The sequence below is a fragment of the Glarea lozoyensis genome, assembly GCF_000409485.1.
Source record: "Glarea lozoyensis ATCC 20868 chromosome Unknown GLAREA14, whole genome shotgun sequence".
Taxonomy (NCBI): domain Eukaryota; kingdom Fungi; phylum Ascomycota; class Leotiomycetes; order Helotiales; family Helotiaceae; genus Glarea; species Glarea lozoyensis.
Window position 1 is genome coordinate 1,440,683 of NW_007360988.1, and position 20,429 is coordinate 1,461,111.

At 47.2% G+C, this 20,429-nt stretch overlaps 11 protein-coding genes across 11 annotated transcripts; 7 read left to right on the plus strand and 4 right to left on the minus strand.

Moving 5' to 3' along the window:
• Positions 1 to 454: 454 nt before the first annotated feature.
• On the plus strand, positions 455 to 3,091 carry GLAREA_07072 (uncharacterized protein; the record flags this gene model as incomplete). The annotated part of the gene is made up of 6 exons (XM_008081020.1): positions 455 to 505; positions 562 to 1,704; positions 1,755 to 1,856; positions 1,904 to 1,972; positions 2,253 to 2,950; positions 3,010 to 3,091. 6 exons carry the CDS (start codon positions 455 to 457, stop codon positions 3,089 to 3,091), a joined length of 2,145 nt encoding a protein of 714 aa, XP_008079211.1.
• Positions 3,092 to 3,267: 176 nt separating this feature from the next.
• GLAREA_07073 (Histone-fold containing protein) lies at positions 3,268 to 4,438 on the minus strand (the record flags this gene model as incomplete). Its single annotated transcript, XM_008081021.1, has 5 exons — positions 3,268 to 3,402; positions 3,451 to 4,089; positions 4,145 to 4,201; positions 4,261 to 4,371; positions 4,424 to 4,438. 5 exons carry the CDS (start codon positions 4,436 to 4,438, stop codon positions 3,268 to 3,270), a joined length of 957 nt encoding a protein of 318 aa, XP_008079212.1.
• A 74-nt stretch (positions 4,439 to 4,512) lies between these two features.
• GLAREA_07074 (uncharacterized protein) lies at positions 4,513 to 5,131 on the plus strand (the record flags this gene model as incomplete). The annotated part of the gene is made up of 2 exons (XM_008081022.1): positions 4,513 to 4,823; positions 4,891 to 5,131. The coding sequence occupies 2 exons, from the start codon at positions 4,513 to 4,515 to the stop codon at positions 5,129 to 5,131; spliced, it is 552 nt and encodes a 183-aa protein (XP_008079213.1).
• Positions 5,132 to 5,867: 736 nt separating this feature from the next.
• Positions 5,868 to 6,798, plus strand: GLAREA_07075 (uncharacterized protein; the record flags this gene model as incomplete). Its single annotated transcript, XM_008081023.1, has 3 exons — positions 5,868 to 5,983; positions 6,038 to 6,203; positions 6,421 to 6,798. The coding sequence occupies 3 exons, from the start codon at positions 5,868 to 5,870 to the stop codon at positions 6,796 to 6,798; spliced, it is 660 nt and encodes a 219-aa protein (XP_008079214.1).
• A 1,204-nt stretch (positions 6,799 to 8,002) lies between these two features.
• On the plus strand, positions 8,003 to 10,745 carry GLAREA_07076 (Nucleotidylyl transferase; the record flags this gene model as incomplete). The annotated part of the gene is made up of 10 exons (XM_008081024.1): positions 8,003 to 8,059; positions 8,114 to 8,220; positions 8,272 to 8,307; positions 8,355 to 8,881; positions 8,934 to 9,118; positions 9,518 to 9,769; positions 9,836 to 9,916; positions 9,964 to 10,079; positions 10,126 to 10,244; positions 10,294 to 10,745. 10 exons carry the CDS (start codon positions 8,003 to 8,005, stop codon positions 10,743 to 10,745), a joined length of 1,932 nt encoding a protein of 643 aa, XP_008079215.1.
• A 474-nt stretch (positions 10,746 to 11,219) lies between these two features.
• On the plus strand, positions 11,220 to 11,643 carry GLAREA_07077 (RNA polymerase subunit; the record flags this gene model as incomplete). The annotated part of the gene is made up of 2 exons (XM_008081025.1): positions 11,220 to 11,560; positions 11,613 to 11,643. 2 exons carry the CDS (start codon positions 11,220 to 11,222, stop codon positions 11,641 to 11,643), a joined length of 372 nt encoding a protein of 123 aa, XP_008079216.1.
• Positions 11,644 to 11,988: 345 nt separating this feature from the next.
• On the minus strand, positions 11,989 to 13,033 carry GLAREA_07078 (C2H2 and C2HC zinc finger; the record flags this gene model as incomplete). Its single annotated transcript, XM_008081026.1, has 2 exons — positions 11,989 to 12,894; positions 12,947 to 13,033. The coding sequence occupies 2 exons, from the start codon at positions 13,031 to 13,033 to the stop codon at positions 11,989 to 11,991; spliced, it is 993 nt and encodes a 330-aa protein (XP_008079217.1).
• A 641-nt stretch (positions 13,034 to 13,674) lies between these two features.
• GLAREA_07079 (Ribosomal protein S5 2-like protein) lies at positions 13,675 to 15,016 on the minus strand (the record flags this gene model as incomplete). Its single annotated transcript, XM_008081027.1, has 3 exons — positions 13,675 to 14,318; positions 14,368 to 14,757; positions 15,004 to 15,016. 3 exons carry the CDS (start codon positions 15,014 to 15,016, stop codon positions 13,675 to 13,677), a joined length of 1,047 nt encoding a protein of 348 aa, XP_008079218.1.
• Positions 15,017 to 15,351: 335 nt separating this feature from the next.
• On the plus strand, positions 15,352 to 17,712 carry GLAREA_07080 (Glutathione synthetase ATP-binding protein; the record flags this gene model as incomplete). The annotated part of the gene is made up of 1 exon (XM_008081028.1): positions 15,352 to 17,712. One exon carries the CDS (start codon positions 15,352 to 15,354, stop codon positions 17,710 to 17,712), a length of 2,361 nt encoding a protein of 786 aa, XP_008079219.1.
• Positions 17,713 to 17,986: 274 nt separating this feature from the next.
• GLAREA_07081 (Ribulose-phosphate binding barrel) lies at positions 17,987 to 19,028 on the minus strand (the record flags this gene model as incomplete). The annotated part of the gene is made up of 3 exons (XM_008081029.1): positions 17,987 to 18,598; positions 18,650 to 18,832; positions 18,885 to 19,028. 3 exons carry the CDS (start codon positions 19,026 to 19,028, stop codon positions 17,987 to 17,989), a joined length of 939 nt encoding a protein of 312 aa, XP_008079220.1.
• A 770-nt stretch (positions 19,029 to 19,798) lies between these two features.
• On the plus strand, positions 19,799 to 20,369 carry GLAREA_07082 (uncharacterized protein; the record flags this gene model as incomplete). The annotated part of the gene is made up of 3 exons (XM_008081030.1): positions 19,799 to 20,030; positions 20,088 to 20,167; positions 20,217 to 20,369. 3 exons carry the CDS (start codon positions 19,799 to 19,801, stop codon positions 20,367 to 20,369), a joined length of 465 nt encoding a protein of 154 aa, XP_008079221.1.
• Positions 20,370 to 20,429: the final 60 nt, after the last annotated feature.

The following is a 20,429-nucleotide window of genomic DNA, read 5'->3' on the forward strand; positions in this document are numbered from 1 at the left end:
AGAAATCTATCAGACTAGTTGCATTTCCTACTTCCGTAAAATCTCTCCAACGAGCCATTCGCAACGAGACCTAGCACATATACAGTCAGCAAGCATAAGTATACCAAGAAGGTATGCTACTCGAGTCTTTGTACCGATGTCAATGGTCGTCGAGAAAATATTCTTCATGACGGATCAAGGAAATGGACGAAGAACAAGCTCTGCAAGTTGAAAGACGTTGATTTTAGGTTGCTGGGGGCGGTCGGATTGCAACGCTAGGCGAGCTACAGTGGATCACAGGGGCATGGCGCCCGCATTCTGGCTCGTTTAGGGAATGCGACAGCGATTCGGAAACAATCTGATGCTAAGATTACGACGTCCATTTTCCATCCACCTTGCTCCTATACGCCGTGACCGTTAGCTCATGTGCAAATGATATGTCTCCTCAAACCCATTGAACATATTCGCACTCAAAATGCCACGCAAAGCCCCTCAGTACGACGACTACCGCGTCGCTGTGCAGCAGGTACTCAGTCAAGCCTTCCCCAGCTTCTGCTGGCTTTACTGATGCATTTACGTTAGATCATACTCTCTTCTTCGGATACAGATTACCTCGATCAGCTCATTCCCGCCTTAAAAGATGCCACAAACTCTGGCCGGACGCCGGGACTCATGCAGAGTTTGTCGCAATACGCAGCGGAGCGTGAAGCCGACATTGAACAAGTTGGCATGACGAAGCACGATGAATTCCTTACGTCCGTCAATCAGCTACAGCAAGTCCGCGAGGGGACAATGAATCTTACTTCAGAGATCCTGAAGCTCAACCAGTCCATACAAACAAGCACAGAAAAATTAGCTGCTCAGAAGCAAGCTTTGGTAGACACCAGAGCTGTACGCCAGAACATTGCAGAAGCCTCGGAAGCCTTAAAAGAATCCCTCAAGATATTGCACGCAGTCAACCAGGCTCATGATTTGATTCGGAAGAAGAAATATTATGGAGCTCTCAAGGCGTTGGATGATTTACAGAACGAGTATTTGATTCCTACGATTCAAAACAAATATGCGACTCAGCACAAGCTGGCAGAAATCATACAACAATCTATTCCCTCGTCACAAAAGGCTATCTCGGAGGCTGTTATGAGTGATCTCAATACTTGGTTGTACAGGATCAGAGAGATGTCACAGTTCCTGGGGGAAGTTGCCTTTTACCACACCGAATGCAGGAGGAAACGGCAAAAGGAGCGTGTGGATGAGAATGAATATTTGCAGAACTTCAAGCTGAACTCTGCCATCGAATTGGTGTTTGACGAGAGCGAGGAGTTTGACGTCTTAAACAACGACGAGCTGATAGTCGACTTCACTCCACTTTTCGAATGTATACATATCCACGAGGCTCTTGGACAGACGGATAAATTCAGAGCGGAATATGCTGCTACTAGGAGACAACAGAAAGAACTTTTGCTTCCAACGTCTATTGATCTCCAAGCAGATGATGAAACGAGTCTTAGTACTTTGCTAGAAAGTATAGCTGGCTTTGCAATCATTGAGAAAGCCACCATGAGGAGAGCGCACAATCTTAGGTCTCCGGTCGAGGTTGATGAGCTCTGGGATTCAATGTGCAACACGGCTATCAAGCTTATTACTAAGGCTCTCAGCAAGATCGACAATGCGGATGATCTTCTGAAGACGAAAGGGGTTATCGCTCTTTTCATACAAACCATGCAGGTACTGTAGTATGATGACTGCGATTTTTGCAATGCTAATAACCTGATTAGGGGTGGTCGTACTCTGTGGCGGCATTGGACAACTTCCTCCTTGTGATATTCGAGAAATATGCGGAATTGCTGAAGAAACGATTCAGCGAAGATTTCCAAGAAGTACGCCGATCTTTCCACAGCCAGACGCAAGCATTAACCTTTCATAGATTGTCGCTACCGACGATTATATGCCGATGCCAGTTGAAAATCTGGACGAGTATGACAAAGTTATCAACGTTAGCTGGTACGTTCCGGATAAGCCGAGAGAAGGCCTCACGTATGTATTACCTCGCCTCTCTCATCATATACTGCTGACCTATCATCAAGCTTTCCTTGTGTATTACCATTTTCTCAGATGTACCCGCTTTGCTGTATCGACATCAGGAATTTTCTGAATCAATTTCTACTATTTTCTGGACGACCACTTCCAACAACCGAAGGTCATTGATGAGACTTTGAAGAGGGTTAGTAAAAACCAACCATGCACTTAAAATAATGCTGATGTCTATATTTTAGTCCTTAGATGAGCTCTTGTCTGAAAAAGTGTGCAAATCACTTGTCGAACGGCTGAGTGTCCAATATCTCGGCCAAATCGTCCAGATTCTCATCAACCTTGAACACTTCGAGATAGCCTGCAAAGAACTCGAACAGCTCCTAATCGCAGCACGTTCTTCAACCTCAGCCGGCGGCCCCATTGTTCTTAACGCGACATCCGAATTCCGAAGCAACAAGAAAACCGCCGAAAAACGGATCTTCGAGCTCGTCAACTCCAAAATCGACGACCTGGTCGGAACGGCGGAGTACGACTGGATGGCTCCAACCCTCCAGACCGAACCCTCGGGATACATGCAAACAATGACACGCTACCTCTCTACCATCATGAACAGCACCCTCCTCGGCCTCCCTCGAGAAATCAAGGAGCTCATTTACTTCGACGCGCTCGCTCACGCCGCGGCCATGATCCTCGCTCTTACGCTTGAAGCTCCGAAAATCAATCCCCATGGCGTTGCCGCGTTGGCGAAAGATGTGTCTTTCCTATCTGACTTCGTGGATACGCTGGAGAATCCATTCTTGCTCAAAGATACCCTGGAGGAGTTGCAGCAGACTGTGCAGCTTATGCAGACTGATAATCCTGATGAGTTTTATGACATTGGGGTGAGAAATCGAAAATTTGGACGAGTGGATGCTATGAATGGCCCGCTGATTTTGGAGAAGTATGCATCTATCTTCAGTGGTGGGGTTTCAGACGTAGATGCTAACATTTGTATTACAGGCTCACTCATACCGTACAAAGCCCGACAGTCAGGACAGGAGGTATGGCAGCAAACTTCTCCTCCCGCTTCGGACGAGGCTAGTGTGCATTCATCATATCACTGCAATAACAGAAGAACGGAGCTCAAAACAATCTGGGTTCTCATTTATGGTTAACCCAAGCGCCAAACGACTGCTATGAAATAGGGGTAATTGTTGCCACCAAACTCCGAAAATCCACACTACTTCCTCAAACATTTACTCCTCTGAGCAATACCATTTAGCCAACCTCATAATCCCTCTCACCTTCTGCATCAGCATCAGCATCCCCTCCGTCGTTACGGGGATAGCTGTGCCCAGGGTCATGACCGACAGACGGGTCATGTGGACGCTGTTGTTGAACTTGATACATTTGCTACAACATTGTTAGCGTATGAAACATGGAGTGGGGGATAAGATATACTTGTTGGGGCTGCATTCCAGGATAGCCGTAAATGCCTTCCATCTCATTGTACATTTGTGGTGGAGGTGCACCATATGAGCCAGCGGGATTGGGCTGGACTTGGCCCGAGTACATTGGAGGCTGCTGTGGGTACTCGTGCTCTGGCAATCCAGGAGCAGGCATATACGCGGGTTGGGACATATGTTGTTGCGGAGCTTGCTGGGGAACATGCTGTGGAGGGATCTGAGATGTACCAGCCGGCGCACCTGGAGCAGGACCTGCAGTTCCAGCAGCCCTCTTTGCGTGGGAAGCGGCCTCCTCGCGAGGCACAATGTCGATCAGGAAATCGAACATGTCAGATTTGGCGAGCGCAGATGCGATATCTGATCGCTGCAGTGTCCGACGCTTGTTCTCCTCGGCGTGTATCCATGCGCGCATTGTAAGCTCCGTAATAAAGATATCACAACCTTTGGCAAATAGAATAGGCGCTTCGGCCGAGATCATCTTGACATCTGGGTCAGCCTTCATGACTTTTTTGATTCGAGCCAATGGCAATTGATGTAGCTTGTAGTCGTGAGTCTCGCTCTCGAGATGCGTGATTATATGTTGCCAATATGTGGTAAGGATGTCTTTGTAGTTTCCGTGGAGTCCTTGGTTGACCTGTACCCCTCAATCAGCACTGTTTACCTTGTTTGCGTCGCGTGCGGAAACATACATTTGCCCAAGCTCCTGTGTAGAATTCAGCAACCGGCGCGAATCCTTGAGTCGCAAGCTAAATAGCAACACCAGTCAGTACGGATAGACATGGCGCAAGACGTGGTTGGGACCTACAGTCGCACTGGCACCTGTAGCAACCACATATTCGTTAGCCAATGATTTCCATCTGGAGACTGGTCTGTACACTGGGCGCGGTGCCCCAGAACAGATGAAGGCGTGGCCTTTCTGTTTGCTCTTTTCATAGGATCGTGAGAGTGATAGTACTTCGGAAACTTACCATAGTGGCCGCCATGATTGGTATCATACACCGGCTGTGCGCGTTGTCCTGCTTGTCCGTGGGACGAGCTCGGCGGATTCTGTGAATCCATGGCCGACAGCTTTCGAATCGGCTGGCTTCTTTTGCGACAGCTCTTTTCAACGAGAGCGAAGCCGGTGGGCACGCGGGATTTCGAACCTGAGGTTGCTGCTGCAGGATGGTTGGGAGGGGCCCGATGGATCGCGGTCGTCGATGGGTGGGTGATGGAGGAAGATGCGCTGGTCGGAGAGACTTGCGCTGCGATTGTTGGCCCGGCCGGCGTTTGTCCAGGCAGTCGTGCGGCGGAAGCTGACGTTCCGATTGCTGTTGCACGGGATGCAAACCGAGTTGCAGAGCGATCGCGAGTTGAGCGTTGCACGGCGTTTTGAGGAAATCTGTTTGCGCGACCTGCGTTCTTGTGAGGTTCGCGATTGTTGACAATAGATGAGAATCGACGCTGGTGATTGGATGGCTGCTGGAGCTGGAGCTGGAGCTGGAGCTCTGGGTGCGCCAGGTGGTTGTCGAGCTTGTGCCGGCGACAACTTGGAGGTCCCTTGCGGTTGGCGAGAAGGCAGCAAATGGGGTGCCCGGAGGGTCTGGAAAGGCACTGACTGGAACAGAAGCCGAACCACTCAACACCACGAATTGACGATCCAGATGGCTGGTCCTATGGGGAAGAGGGAGATCTAATTTCCTGGGGGTTGCCCCGTTCCTGGGTGGTGCGACTTTGTAGAGAGGCTCACGAGAGGCTGCGGAGTTGAAGCAAGCAGAAGCAGACAACAGACAACCTCAGTCGAGGGGATGCAAAGACTGGAGATCAAGGACGCACGCACGACAACGTGGGCTGGAGGGTGGGGGGAGACTTTATATAACGAAAATCCCACGACCGCGACGTGCTCTTTTTGCCTCGACTCGACTCGACTCGACTTCATACAATATTGGGCAGCTAGATTCTCGCTGGTGCGCGTGTATCTCTGTTTTATGTGTTATGTGTGTGTGGGATGTCCGGATTGCCAACGCAGAGCCACAAGCCTCAGAGCAAAACCCATCGTCTCCATCTCACAGCTTTCTTCAAACCCGAGCGCAACTAGGCTTGCTCAACCCATGGAAACAAGGCTGAGTCTGACTTTCTGCGACCGCTTCCATGACCGTGAGACCATCAGTGCCCAATCTGCTTCTGCATGTCCCCTTTACCAATCAAAACATTGAAGCGGTGTATGCATTTTTGCACATCGAAATAGCTTCACCATCGTCATCATGAGGTCTTCCGCCAGAATTGCGCGTTTGACCGACTTTTGCAGGTGGATTTGACAGTCGTGCTAAGTCCAATCTGGTCTAGCGCGCTCTGGCATGATTAGCGAAAACTTGTCAAAATATTTTCTGAGCCTCGTCGGAGCTCAAGCTTTCAAACATCAAATCAACAACCATGGACGATCTTTCCGATCAGCAGATTCAACAACTGCTCAAGGATGCGGAACAAAGACTGAGAGCCGCCAAAGGCAAAAAAGGCTCTCAAGATGCGTCGTCATTCTTAACACAGAGGTAATGTTATTCCTCGGGCGTGCCCCTCAATTTTGCTAATACAGTTTCCACCAGACTTCCTACAATTGCCTCCGACAAAACCATTACTCCATACATTCAGAAGACCGACCAAGGCGCTCGAGTCAATCCCTCGATGCTAATCAATCCTGAAGTACGCAAACTCGCGAATGGCATCAGAACTGTCGAGGACCCCATCATGGCGAAGGCAAAGGCTGCAAAGGTACGCATTTTTCGCAGTATATCTGCTTTACTTGCGAATCTGTTTCTTTTATGATGAAAATTATCCCAAATTTTACGTGACGTAGAATACGGTCCCGTCTTGGGACCGCCCTACACAAAATGATGTTTTACTATTCATAGTTACGCTGAGAAGAAAATCTACTATACATATTTTACTGCGGTGCATTTTTCTGGAGTAGACTCTAACTGGATCCTAGAATGCGAAAGCAAACGCTGGCGCCGATTGGTACAATCTACCAAAGACCAACCTCACCCCGGAGCTCAAACGCGATTTACAACTGCTCAAAATGAGATCTGTTCTGGACCCAAAACGATTTTACAAAAAGGAGTCTTCCAAAGCTTCTGTACCGGAGTTCTCTCAAGTCGGTACAATAATCGAGGGACCTACTGAGTTCTTCACTGCCAGACTCACCAATAAAGAGAGGAAGCGGACCTTGGTTGAAGAGGTTCTCCAGAGCGAAAAACACTCCGGTCGATTCAAGTCCAAGTACAACGAGATTCAGGAATCTAAAACGAGTGGCAAGAAGGCTCATTACAAGAAGATGAAGGCCATCCGACGAGGAGAAAAAGTCTGAAAGTCAGACACCATCAACGACACTCACATCATCATACCTCGTTGCAAAATCATCCACGTACCGCCAAGCAATAGCTGGTCTTGACAGTCGACCAAGCAATTGCCATAAGCCATCGCCCAGGCAAACGATCTTAAAACAATAGTGGATGCCGCAATGCGTTGAATGCTTCGGATTGTTTTCACCAACACATGCGGCGCTCACTTTGGTCCGCCGTCTTAGCCCTGAGTCAGGACATCACTGCACCTTGAGCCGTGAGGGTAATACAGCTAGAATATTGGCGCCTAGGTACGTGAGAGAATTTGGAACAGCAATTCCCGTGGGTATGGTCAATCTACCTACGCTCACGCGTCGTCATCTGTATGCGGCATTTCGGTCTGTTCTCGTAAGTAATCTGCTGGGGGTCATGTTGAAGAGCGGTATATATGCGACTCTGGTTGGTTCTGTGAGCAAAGCCTAAGGCTTTACATTAGACGACAGGTGTGCTAATAGCACGCAACTACAAGACTTGCCCGTCACATGTTTATCTGTTGACTCCAGAGCCTGGAGCAGTCCCTCGGGAAGTCTCCCGATATACTTGGTCAGGTCTCGTCAATCAAAGGTCAAAAGCTAAAACTCAAGCAAGAGGAGCGAAGACAAAACATTGCACAACTGTAAGTCTGAAAGGTATCTGAAGTAGAATCTTCTATCCATACGGTACACTGTTACAATGAAAATCTGTCCATGGACACAGACCACCACTTGCTCCAGTCGTTTACTTTAATGTGACTACTGTATACTACCATCAATCCTACACTGCAATAAAGAAGCTTGACTTGTGTGCCCAAGATACATGTCCAACCTTTATAGTCTTATGCTTTGAGTGAATATTTGACGACAGACTCAAATGACTGGATTTTGGTCTCTTTCGCTGTTGTTCAATTTGGCTCCTTAGGCGAAGCCGTATTAAGATGCCTCAATGAAGCTGGCAAAATGACAACCATACGTAGAAGAAACTTTCAATTTGTAACATGATGTCATTTAGTAGCTGTCCGAATATCGAAGATAGTGAAAAAAAAATTGAGCTCTTATTACTTTTACTTGAAAAAGTACCCGAATCTTAGCCTTGTCTGCCCACTGCACCTGGCCAGTTGACGCGGTTGTAGCCGAGAAATATTTTGGGGCCAGTAGAGGAACACCAGAATACCATCAAGCTCAACACAACACCATGGCTACATCAGCGCCCATACGAATGCCTTGGCGAATACTCAATCGATCGGTCGCAGTAAGTGATCATTGGTACACGTTATGATAACTGCGGAGTACTGATTGATCGAAGGCAACACCACTTGCGCCGGTCTCGAGTAGGCTAGCTAGCCATAATTTCAGAGCGCAACAATGCATTCAACAGTCTGTTATTTCACGGCGATATGCATCTGAAATGGTGTAAGAACCCTATTTTAATTGTGAATGTCTTGCGAGCTGACTGTCCTACAGGCAACCACCTCCAGAACCCAAAGCTTCAGCGCCTCCGTAGGTTTTCTCGTTCATACTCCACCGAAAGCCTCTAACAAGACCAGCTCACCGCCCTCAACTCAGCATGGAAACTCAGACGTACAGGCAGCTACAGTTCGAGAGGAAGGCGCTCAGGCTCCTGAATCATCCGCCACCTCGGACGTAGAGATATCGATGCCGGATACTTCAGACGAACCCCCCCGATTACCTCGCGCAGTACAAGCAGTATACCTACGTCCTCTCCGTCGAGAAGCCAAATACGGTGTCCCTACCTGCGATCTTCAGCTAAGATCTTACAATGTCCGCAATCTCGAACTCTTCGCTGATTTCTGTCTGCGCGCTGCATACTACCTGGGTCTCCCCGCCTCTGGACCTGTCCCACTCCCCAGAATTGTTGAAAGGTGGACGGTTCCTAGGAGTTCTTTCATTTTCAAGAAGAGTCAAGAAAATTTTGAAAGAAGGACTGTGCGAAGACTTATACAAATTAAGGATGGAAACCCGGAGACGGTAGAAATATGGTTGGCTTTCATCAGAAAACATGCTTATTATGGAATTGGTATGAAGGCTAATGTTTTCGAGTTTGAGGCACTTAGTACGTTCTACACTTTGGGCTTGATGTGTATTTTACTGACAAGTGGTTGTAGATGTTGGCAAGAATATGGATATCGAGATGGAGAAGATGAAGGATACGGTCGATAAGACATGGGACCAAGTTGGTGTTGCTAAGGGCAATAAGTTGACTGCAGATCAGATTATGGAGCTAGTCAACAGGGAGAACTTTAGAGCAGCGACTCATGGTAATGCTCCTTATGTCAAGGTTCCTCCACCAGTATGAAGAGGGAATGGGGCATTGTATATTATGGAGTCTTTGGTTGGATTTTTAGGTGTACATTCTGTAAAACTTATCACAATCTCTAGAACGAGACTGCAGGAGAATTACCCAAATTTATAAATAGCTTTCATCTAATAACCAAAATGCTAATTCTAAGCACGCTGTGATACTTATAGGACATGAGATCATCACGTGCATGCGCGTTTACCTCAAAATTTCGCGTATGGCTCCTTGACCTGTACAACTCATCCATCAACCATGAGAATATCCAAACCTTTTCCTCGGCTGGTCCGGCACAATCCCTCTCTAATTTGTTCATGCAAAACTTCCCGTTCATTTTCGACTCACCCAACGTATAATTCCAATGCAAGATCCCAATCATCTGCCTCACCACAGACCATCTTCTCGGGCATCCAGCCCACAGGAATACCTCATCTTGGAAACTACCTAGGAGCTTTACATCAATGGGTTCATCTTCAAAATACAGCAACCCCAGAAACGAAGTTACTATTTAGTATTGTGGATTTACATGCTATCACTGTACCACAGGAAGCGGCCAGGTTGAAGAGGTGGAAAAAGGAGAGTTTAGCTACGCTTTTGGCGGTGGGACTGGATCCGGGGAGGTGTGTGCTGTTTTCACAGAGTGCGGTGAGTTGATTTGGTTATATGTGTGGGGAATGAAGAAAGTTAAAGACTAGAGCTGATGCATTATAGGTCCCTGCACATTCAGAATTAATGTGGATATTGAGTTGTACAGCTAGTATGGGATATTTATCACGAATGACACAATGGAAGGTAGATCACCACATATTGACTATTGGTGTGTTGCTAACATGAAACAGAGTAAATTACAGCTTCAAGACAATGCATCGCCGTTAGATGAGAGTAGTAAATCTAAGCTTAAACTTGGCCTATTCTCATATCCAGTGCTACAAGCTGCTGATATACTAGTTCATCGGTACATATCTTGCTATCATTTGGAAAGAGAAGCTAATTTGGGTTAGTGCAACTCATGTACCAGTGGGTGAAGATCAGAGTCAGCATCTTGAATTCGCCAGAGAATGTGTTACGAATTTCAACCATGCTTATGGTCCTCATCTCGTGGAGCCAAAGACCATCATGTGTAACCGCTTTCTCTTCTCATGGTTTGACTCGATACTAACTTGAAACAGCACCGGCTAAGAGAGTGATGTCGCTACAGAATCCACATCAAAAGATGTCCAAATCCAATCCAGATGCCCGGTCACGAATCCTCATCACTGACTCTCCTTCCACCATTAAGGCAAATGTCATGTCCGCACTGACCGATTCTCTGAACTCCGTCTCGTATGATCCTGTTAATCGACCTGGCGTTGCTAACCTTCTTTCGTTATTAAGTCATTTTGATGTTGAAGGAAGAAGTGCAGAGGAACTGGGGAAAGTGCATGGTGATATGGGTCTGGGGAAGTTTAAATCATTGGTTGCCGATGCAATTTCTGTCGGATTAGAGGGTGTAAGAAATGAGTATGAGAGGATCCTCGATGATGAGGGCTACGTTGAGAATGTGGAAAGAGAAGGCGGGAGAAAGGCGAGGGAGAGTGCCGAGGAGACTATGGGTTTGGTTAGGGACGCTGTTGGTTTCTAATCAGAAAACAACCTTGGAGGATGTCTGTATTTTATGTATAAATCTGTATATTTTGCAAGTGGTTCAAAAGCGGGAGTAGAAGTTTGGCTTTGCAAGTAGACGGAGAGACAAGGGTCATTTCAAGAAATACCATTGTTTAATTCAAAGGAAACCAATTAATACAAGATTTGCCGTAGTAAATACATCAATTATGTCAGATTTTAATGGAAACTACATCTCTAAATCATTTAAGTTTTATTATCCCGCCTCATCACAGCAACACTTAATAGTCGAACAAAGTAAGTCCGACGACAGGGTTTAACCTCTTTATCTCCGAATATCAGCCTCGCCATCTCCACAATTTTCTTTGACACTCGACTTTCCGCCTCGTCTCCCGCTCGCATCAATCCCTCACAACCACAACTCCACAAAGAAACAACCAACCCAGCTCCCCACCACCAGTTCTCCCCCTTAAACATCCCCTCACCTCCAATAATGGCAGAATCAACCTCCTTCGTGCCCACCGGCCAGCACCGCAACCTGCGCGCCTGCATGGTCTGCGCGATCGTGCGCACGACCTCCGAATTCATCAAACACGGCTGTCCGAACTGCGAAGAATTCCTCCACATCGCCGGGTCGCCCGATCAACTCGCAGACTGCACGTCGCAGGTATTCGAGGGTCTGATCGCGCTCGCGGATCCGAGTAAGAGCTGGGTTGCGAAGTGGCAGCGGCTGGATGGGTATGTGAAGGGCGTTTATGCGACGAAGGTGTCGGGCACGTTGCCCGATGAGGTGGTGGCGGTTATGGAGGATGAGATGAGGATAAGATATTTGCCGTAGGTTGAGATGTTTGTATTGGGGGCGAGACGTGTGCTAATTGGGTTTTAGGAGAGATGGGACGGCTACGGAGGCTGATTAGAGGTTCGTTTTTGAGATGGACCAAGCGGGCGTGGTTTCAAAGAGAATTGATCTGGAGGATGTGACTGCGAGTCGAGCACCCATATTGATTTGACCGGTCATTGTTTGTTTGTGGAGGGGCGGAATACATGGCAAGAGAGCTCTTCTATTTCGTGGTGATATCAAAGCGCATGGGAGCAGGAGTTACGAGGAGTTATGAACCTGAACGTTAAAGTTAATGAATTTATTCTACAAATATCTAAACCGTTGGTATCTTCCCCTGTGACGCCGATATCCCCTCCCATATGCGGTTAAAATGCCATCTGCCCTTACTCCGTACACATATATACACCCAAATCCAAAATAGTTAAAATCGTTGCTTCTTTTGGACTGGCCCGCCGAATCCTGAGGGTCCTCGCTTTTTAGCCATTTCTTCTTTCATGATTCGTTCTGCCTCGCTCATCTTCTTTGGTTGCTCGATGGCTGCAGCTTTCTTTCCCCCAAGAGCGTTCTTCTTTGCGGCAGAAAATACGTTCTTGGGTTTGCTGGAGAAGCCCATTTTCATCGTGACCTTTGCTGGTGCAGCCGTCTCGGTAGCTGGCTTTTCTACTGCTTCTGATGACTTCTCCACGCTTGGTGATTCCTCGATATCATTTGTCGGAATAGCAGAAACTGATGTTGCTGTCTCCACGGGTAGAGGTTCCGCCTTCGTCGCAGCAGGCTTCGCACCAAAGCTCAATTTTATCTTCTCATCTCCCTCTCTCTTCAATTCTCTCTCCCCATCACTGAGATCATCTTCTCTTTCCCCCGCTTCCGCCTTGGCTCTTGCAACTTGTTGCCGAATCAACATCTGCTCTCTTTCCTCGTCCCCTTTATCCTGTCTCTCCTTTTTCCTGATCGCATCTTGTCTTCGAAGCGCTTCGGGGGAATTGTCGATCCAGCTGACGAACAATCCTCTCTCTTCCTCCTCGACCCTACAGATACCTTCGCGACCAAGGAATTTTGCAAATTCCGTCAGACTCGGCCATTTGGTCGCATTCATGTGTATATGCTCCTTATTACTGATGTATTCCTGGTAGAAATGATTTAGGTGTATCTTCTTCTCGCCGTGACTGGTACGTAAAAGTTGTAGGAAATCGCGCTGGAATTGATTGCTGTAGTCGTTGATGAATTTGCGTGGGTCCTCGCCGACTAATAGCATACGTCTGACATGCGATTCAGACTGTACGTGCATCTTGAAGCCATTCTCGTCGCGCATTTGCCGCTCGCATACCTGAGCTGAGGGTTAGTAGGAGTGTGTAAAAAACAGCAAGAGTAATACTGACTTGACAGTGCCATCTCAGGCGTTGTAGGCCCTTGGACTTCAGCCGGTTGTTAAGATCTTTAGTTGAACCTGCTTCCGCTCTCGGCATTTTGGCGATTTGCAAGGAGAATTACTCGTCCCGGGGGGAGGCTGTAAGTATAGATGAGGTGATGAGGTGATGAGGCTGCAACACGAGGCAGAGGAGGCGATAAGTGATAAATCCCAGGACAGGGGCCGTGCATATCCGCTTGCGGCATGTCATGTGATTCACCCCCTTTCACAACTCGCTTCGGTCTCATTATGTTCCCAAGCTTTGAATAGTGTTATCCATTTCCTCTGCTTTAGTAAAGCAGTGTCTCGATATTAAATATGCGTTATTAAAGATTTCAACAGTTCGACTGACCCGTCCAGCTACGTACATGGATAACAAGTATCTAATTCATTTGCATAAGTTTGGTGTCCAATTCTAAGGAGCAGGTGTGACGTATGTCTGGTTGTAAAGCAGTCGCTAGCACGCATCCAAATCTAAATCCGACGTATGAGTTTTTCAAACTTACACCCACTTAGAGAATGACGCCGAAAACTAATACCACCAGCACAAATTTAGTCAACATCGAAGAGTTCTCTCCAAGCTTTTATAGATGAGCAAGACCTGTATATAACCATAGCTGGAACACACGGGTCTTGATTTGGTGGATTCGATTATCGGTTAAGATTCTTTTGTGAGTACTATCTCCTTGGTGTGGCTATCTAACTGTGTGTGACAGTCGTACCCTCTTGAGCCGGCTCCAGCAGTTTCCACTGGCATTTGATGTTTTGCTTAGCAAAGATATCTAGGATAACTTTGGCTATTCCATCGAAGTTCTGAGTAGCAAGAGCCAAGATCGTAGGCCCTGCTCCCGATAGGCAAATGCCACAAAGACCTGGATGTGATTTTGGAGTGACCGATTGCAAAATTTCTGGAAGCCCTGGAATGAGACCTTTTCGATATGGTTGATGAACCTTATCTTGCATTGCTAGGTAAATTTGCTCGGCATCTGGCGGCGAACTTCCAAGTGCAAGTGGGAGCAGAGCTATTCTTTGCAAATTGAATACAACATCCTTCCTGCTGTAGGATTCTGGCAAAACACTTCTGGCTTCGGCTGTGGCGACTTCAAAATCAGGTATAATAGCAATTGCTCTCAGTTCCTTGGCCCACGGGAATTTCATGTAATGGCCGATACCAACTGGAGGCTCAGGAGGAGTCTCTCCCGTATCGACGCCTCCTGCTGGAGCTGGAAGAACTTCACTAAGCGGAATTTCCTTTCTTTCGGTATCTTCCTTACTGAGATCGTTGAGGTATGTACCGACAAATCCTCCGTAGAGCGCAGCTGCTACATTGTCGGGGTGACGCTCTGTGGTCAACGTCAGCAAAAGACGCTTCCTCAGTGTCGACATACAAACCTATCATCAAACAATAGTCGAGAAGCCGGGCTTTCGATAAACCAAGTTTTCCAACCTCATTTCCCAGTGCAACCCCAGCAACCACCGCAGCTCCAGAGGACCCCAACCCGCGACCTAAAGGTATCGGATTGATGACATGTACTCTTGTCTCAGCCGGAAAAGCTCTCTGGCCATGGCACCGTAAGACATACAAAGCGGTACGGGTGATCAGATTTCTATCCGCACTCAATGGTACTTCGTCCGCTCCTTCACCTTCGTAAGTGATCACACAGTTTAGTGGTGCCTCTGTTGATTTGGATTCGACTGTCACCTGAATCTCGAGCCATATTGACAGAGCGAGGCCAATGACATCAAACCCAGGCCCAATGTTTGCTGATGAACAAGGAACCCCTTTGCACTGATCAGTATTTGGTGCTTTCCAAAATAGAGCCAACCGACAAAAAATAAAACGTGCAAACGGAATCACAGAAATGGATATTTCTTATATCGAGAATTCATACTGTTTCAACCCTTTTTGTCAAATATTACAATCCGACTTGCCTTCACCACACAGACAAGGAGAATATATGGAAATGCTGAATTGGACAATGACCTTCATAAAATTCGAGATCCAGAATAGAAATAATTTATACTGACTGATTGTGATCATTTTGACGTTTTCTCCGTCTCGATAACTCCTCCTTGAACTCCCGTCTCTCTAAATGAGACTGTTCGCCAATCTGAAAGAGTACCTAAGTACTTGTATAGCTCAGGGCCGATCCCACGTAACACAGTCTTATTCTATCATGTGTTACGACTGATTGGCGTGTATTAAAATTCAATTCAGCTTGTGGTCAAAATGAGAAATAAACATGAACTGTAGTCTCCGATTGGGGCCCGAATGGCCCACCCCCACCTGGCCCGAGCTTTTCACCCCGCCAAAATTTTATTCAAACCCTGACTGAAGACTTCATTTATTTTCTGTACAAACGCAATTTCTATATCATGGAGCCGATTCGAATTCTCCTCGTTGGTAACGGTGGGCGCGAGCATGCGCTTGCGTGGAAACTGAGCCAGTCTCCTCTTGTCGAGTCCATCATCGCAGTTCCAGGAAACGGAGGCACCTCGACATGCCCCAAAGTCACAAATGATACCAGCGTAAAAGCAGATGATTATCCAGGATTGGTCAAACTTGCGCAGAATAACAATGTCAATTTGGTGGTTCCCGGACCCGAAGCTCCACTGGTTGATGGTATTGAGGGATATTTCAAGGCGGTGGGAATCAGATGTTACGGTCCTTCCAAATTGGCAGCACGAATGGAAGGCAGCAAAGCATTTTCCAAAGACTTTATGCAGAGACATAATATTCCAACTGCGGCATACGCAAACTTTTCAGATTACGAAGACGCAAAGAAGTACCTCGACAAAATTGATCACAATGTTGTGTTGAAGGCAAGTGGATTAGCGGCTGGGAAGGGTGTACTTATCCCAACCACCAAAGAGGAGGCACACAAAGCTTTGAAAGAGATCATGGTTGACAGAGAATTTGGAGAAGCTGGGGATGAGGTCGTTATTGAAGAGTTCCTGGAAGGAGACGAACTCAGTATTTTGACATTCAGCGATGGCTACACGATCAAGTCACTTCCTCCAGCTCAGGACCATAAGCGAATTTTCGACGGAGATCAAGGGCCAAACACTGGTGGAATGGGATGTTATGCTCCAACCAAGATTGCTAGCAAGGCCTTGATTGAACAAATTGAGAAGACCATCCTACAGCCAACGATAGACGGGATGAGAAATGAAGGATTCCCATTTGTGGGAACACTTTTCACTGGCCTCATGATCACAGCAACTGGACCAAAGACATTGGAGTACAACGTCAGATTCGGTGACCCAGAAACGCAGACTTTATTACCCCTTATGAGCGAGGACACAGATCTCGCAAAGGTTATGGTTGCATGCACCGAGCACTGGCTTTCCGGAATTGATATCAAGGTTGATCAGAAGTCCAGTGCTACAGTGGTGGTGGCAGCAGGAGGATATCCAGGGTCTTATGAAAAAGGAATCCCAATGGAGGTAGGCTCCCCAGCAGCAGGCGCAAACATCTTCCATGCCGGTACTGTCGTCAAGGATGGCCAGCTGCGGTCTTCTGGCGGACGTGTTATTGCGGCTCAGGCAACAGGAGCGACATTAGAAGAAGCTGTGAAGAACGCTTATGACGGTTTAAGCCACATCAAATTCGACAAGATGTTCTACCGAAAGGATATTGCTCACCGAGCACTCAAAAGAACTGCTTCGAAGGAGGCTCTTACTTATGCCTCGGCCGGAGTCAGTATTGAAGCTGGTAATGCTTTGGTCGAGCGTATCAAGAAAGCCGTTGCTTCCACCCGGCAACCTGGAGCAGACGCAGAAATTGGAGGCTTTGGTGGAGAGGTCAATCTTCAGAAAGCAGGCTACACGAGTGCACCAATAACTGTTGGTGCTATTGATGGTGTGGGAACAAAACTTGCAGTCGCACAAGCGATGAACAAGCATGACACAGTTGGTATTGATCTGGTCGCAATGAATGTCAATGACCTAGTTGTTCAAGGAGCAAAGCCATTCATGTTCCTAGATTATTATGGATGCAGTACGCTGAAGCTTGAGACTGCCGCAGCTTTTGTCGAAGGAGTTGCTGAAGGTTGTAATCAGGCTGGATGCGCACTGGTTGGAGGCGAAACGGCAGAGATGCCTGGAATGTATCAAAATGATGATTATGATGCTGCTGGTTGCGCTGTTGGAGCCATGTCTGCAGATGTAAGACTTCCTCGCAAGGCCGATATGGTTGAAGGCGATGTTCTACTTGGTCTGGCATCAAATGGTCTACACTCCAACGGATTCTCGCTTGTGCGCAGAATCATCGCTCGCGAAGGATTGTCTTATCAAGACCCAACTCCTTGGGACGACTCGAAATCTACCGTTTTGGGAACATCTTTGCTCACACCAACCAGAATTTACGTCAAGTCTCTCCTCAAAGTCACAGATAAGAAGCTTGTTAAAGGTCTCTCGCATATCACAGGAGGTGGTCTCGCCGAGAACGTTCCTCGAATGCTTCCATCTCAACTGAGTGCTGAGATCGACCTAAAGACGTGGGAGCTTCCCCCAGTCTTCAAGTGGCTGAAGAAGGCGGGAAATGTTAGTGGTAAGGAAATGTCACGAACTTTCAATACTGGTATTGGAATGGTTGCGGTTGTTAGCCCAGAAAATGTGAAGCAGGTCCAAGAAGAGCTCACGGCAGCTGGGGAGACGGTTTTTACGGTTGGCAAACTGATTAAGCGCTCCGATGATGCAGGATGTGTGTTGTTGAATCTTTCCTCTTGGGATTAAGGGACCAACTCAAGCGTATGACAAACAAATTATGGCGTTTTAGGATTGGATGATACCAAAAGTTTGGGTTAACGAGATTTGTGTACATTATATCACCGTACATACTACTCTTTGCAAAAAGTTTGATTGAGTTGAAATACTATCGCTACATAGAAGTCTCCAATAAAACTTTTCCTATGTCAAAAACAAGCGCCAGCCAATGCTTGAAGTGTGATGTTTAATAACATCCCAAAACACTTCTTCGAAACTTCAATCTCTAAACCGCTATAACCGTCTACCATCCGCGTCCTTGCATCTTGTCCTTCGCATCCATAGAGGCGACATTTAATCCAACCATCGCCTCGCCAAGATCCTCACTCACCTCCGCCAAAACCTTAGGATCATTGTAATGTGTGACTGCCTGCACAATAGCCTTCGCTCTCTTGCTAGCATCGCCACTCTTGAAAATGCCGCTTCCAACAAACACACCGTCACAACCCAATTGCATCATCAACGCAGCATCAGCAGGCGTCGCAACACCTCCAGCGGCAAAATTCACAACTGGCAATCTGCCGAGCTTCGCAGTCTCCTTCAATAAATCATATGGTGCTTGGATCTCCTTGGCCAGGACTCGGAGTTCCATATCGCTCATTCTGGAAGCGGCGTTGATCTCAGCGGAAACAGTTCGCATGTGTCGGACTGCCTCAACGACGTCTCCGGTTCCTGCTTCACCCTTTGTTCGGATCATCGCGGCACCTTCGCTGATACGACGGAGTGCTTCGCCGAGGTTTCGGCAGCCGCAGACGAATGGGACGGAGAAGGGGTGCTTTTCGACGTGGTGGGCGTGGTCTGCTGGGGTGAGGACTTCGGATTCATCGATGTAGTCTACGCCGATTGCTTCGAGGATCTGTTGGTTTTGTAAGCAAATGAATTATGTAACCAAGTCATTGAGATTTACCTGGCACTCTACAAAGTGACCAATTCTCGCCTTGGCCATGACTGGGATGGTAACTGTAGCCATAATCTCGCGAATCATCTTTGGGTCTGACATTCTCGACACTCCGCCCTCGGCTCTTATATCTGCGGGTACTCTTTCGAGTGCCATGACTGCTACTGCACCAGCTTCTTCTGCTATTCTTGCCTGTAGGAAATGTGTTAGCTCATTGCCACACTAGTATAGAAAGTAAACATACCTGCTCAGCATTGACAACATCCATAATGACTCCTCCCTTCAACATGCGCGCCAATCCGGTCTTAACAGTGAAGTTATCCTCGCCGGCAGCATTAAGAGGCATACGCTCGCCATTGGTAGTGCGGGTTGGGAGTTCGGTTGCCATTCTGTTTGATTGATCGTTGATCATTTGTTTTTCTAAAGTTGCTGATACTTTTTAAAAGTCTCTTTGTCGGCTACTGCGGGGTCCTTTTTGAATTGAGGAGATTCGTATTCGTGTTGGTAGGAAATATGTGATGGAGTGATCTGTACAAAAGTATGTAGTTTAAAAGTTTGATAAGGAGGAAGAATATGTATTTCTAGAAACGTCTTTACGAAGTATGAGTCGATTTTTTTCCCACTTGGCTAAGGGTCGTCTAGAATGCGCGCCGGATCGGAGGAGGGGCAAAACCATTGGGATACCCCACCAGACGATTATCCAAAACCCTGCAGATAAGCGCCACGCCCTTCACGTCGGACATTGCGTCTCCAAGACATCTAAGTTCACCAGTTAATTAAACCTCTACTATATGCAGTATCATAATGCTAGATGTTTTGCCCGATCTCGCTGAACGTGGTGATATCAAATAGACGTTGGCAAAAATTAAAATCCAGGGACTCTTCGCTTCCCCCGTAAGCCGTGGCAAACCTGTGCTAGCCGTAAATGTCTCTCGCTGTGGCTTTCCCCAGATTCCGAGGCACGAAACAAAATAGATCCCTGCACGAAGGTGACATCAGCGATTCGACCCGCGACCTGAGCTCAACCTAATTCGTACGTACAGTACAGCTTCCAGCATCAACAAGCACAATAGCCATCACAACCAATCCCTAGATCACCAATTAGCTGTCCCAATTGCATACCTTTGTAGTTCCATCCCAAGCTTTCCGTCTAGCAATATGGCAACCTTCCTACGCCCCCTATTCAGACCCCAAGTCCTCGGTTTGGGACTTGGAGCGGGAATATTCGCAACCCACCAATTGAGATTCAAGACGCCCATTCGACTGGATAGCTCGCCTTCTATATTATCAAGTGACAGCTACAGAAGCAATGCGAAGACACCTGTTATTTCAAGCGAGGGGGGCATGAATCCAAGGGCGATAAGACAGATTAGTAGTGGTAGTATTATTGGTATGATCATAACTGCTAGTCTCACTAAAGGGATATCAAACTAATGATATCGCTTAGGCCTATGTACAGGACTGCTTGTAAGCACGTTCTCGAAGTCATTGGCCCTCTTACTCGGATTGATGGTTGTAGGAGTACAGGTAAGTTGGTAGGTAGTCACGCATGATCACCGCTAATTGACATCTGTAGTGGGCTTCAAGTTATGGGGTTAATGTTATACCATATAACAAATTACAGCGCTATGTATCAGGTATTGATCTCCGCTCGGCAGTACAAGACAACGTTGCTTTCAAGTTATCCTTCGGAACGACATTCGCTATGGCGGCCTTCATGCAATTTTAGATCACAGCACCATTCCCAGCAATCCAAAATTCCACCCATGTAAATATGTTTCCTTCAATG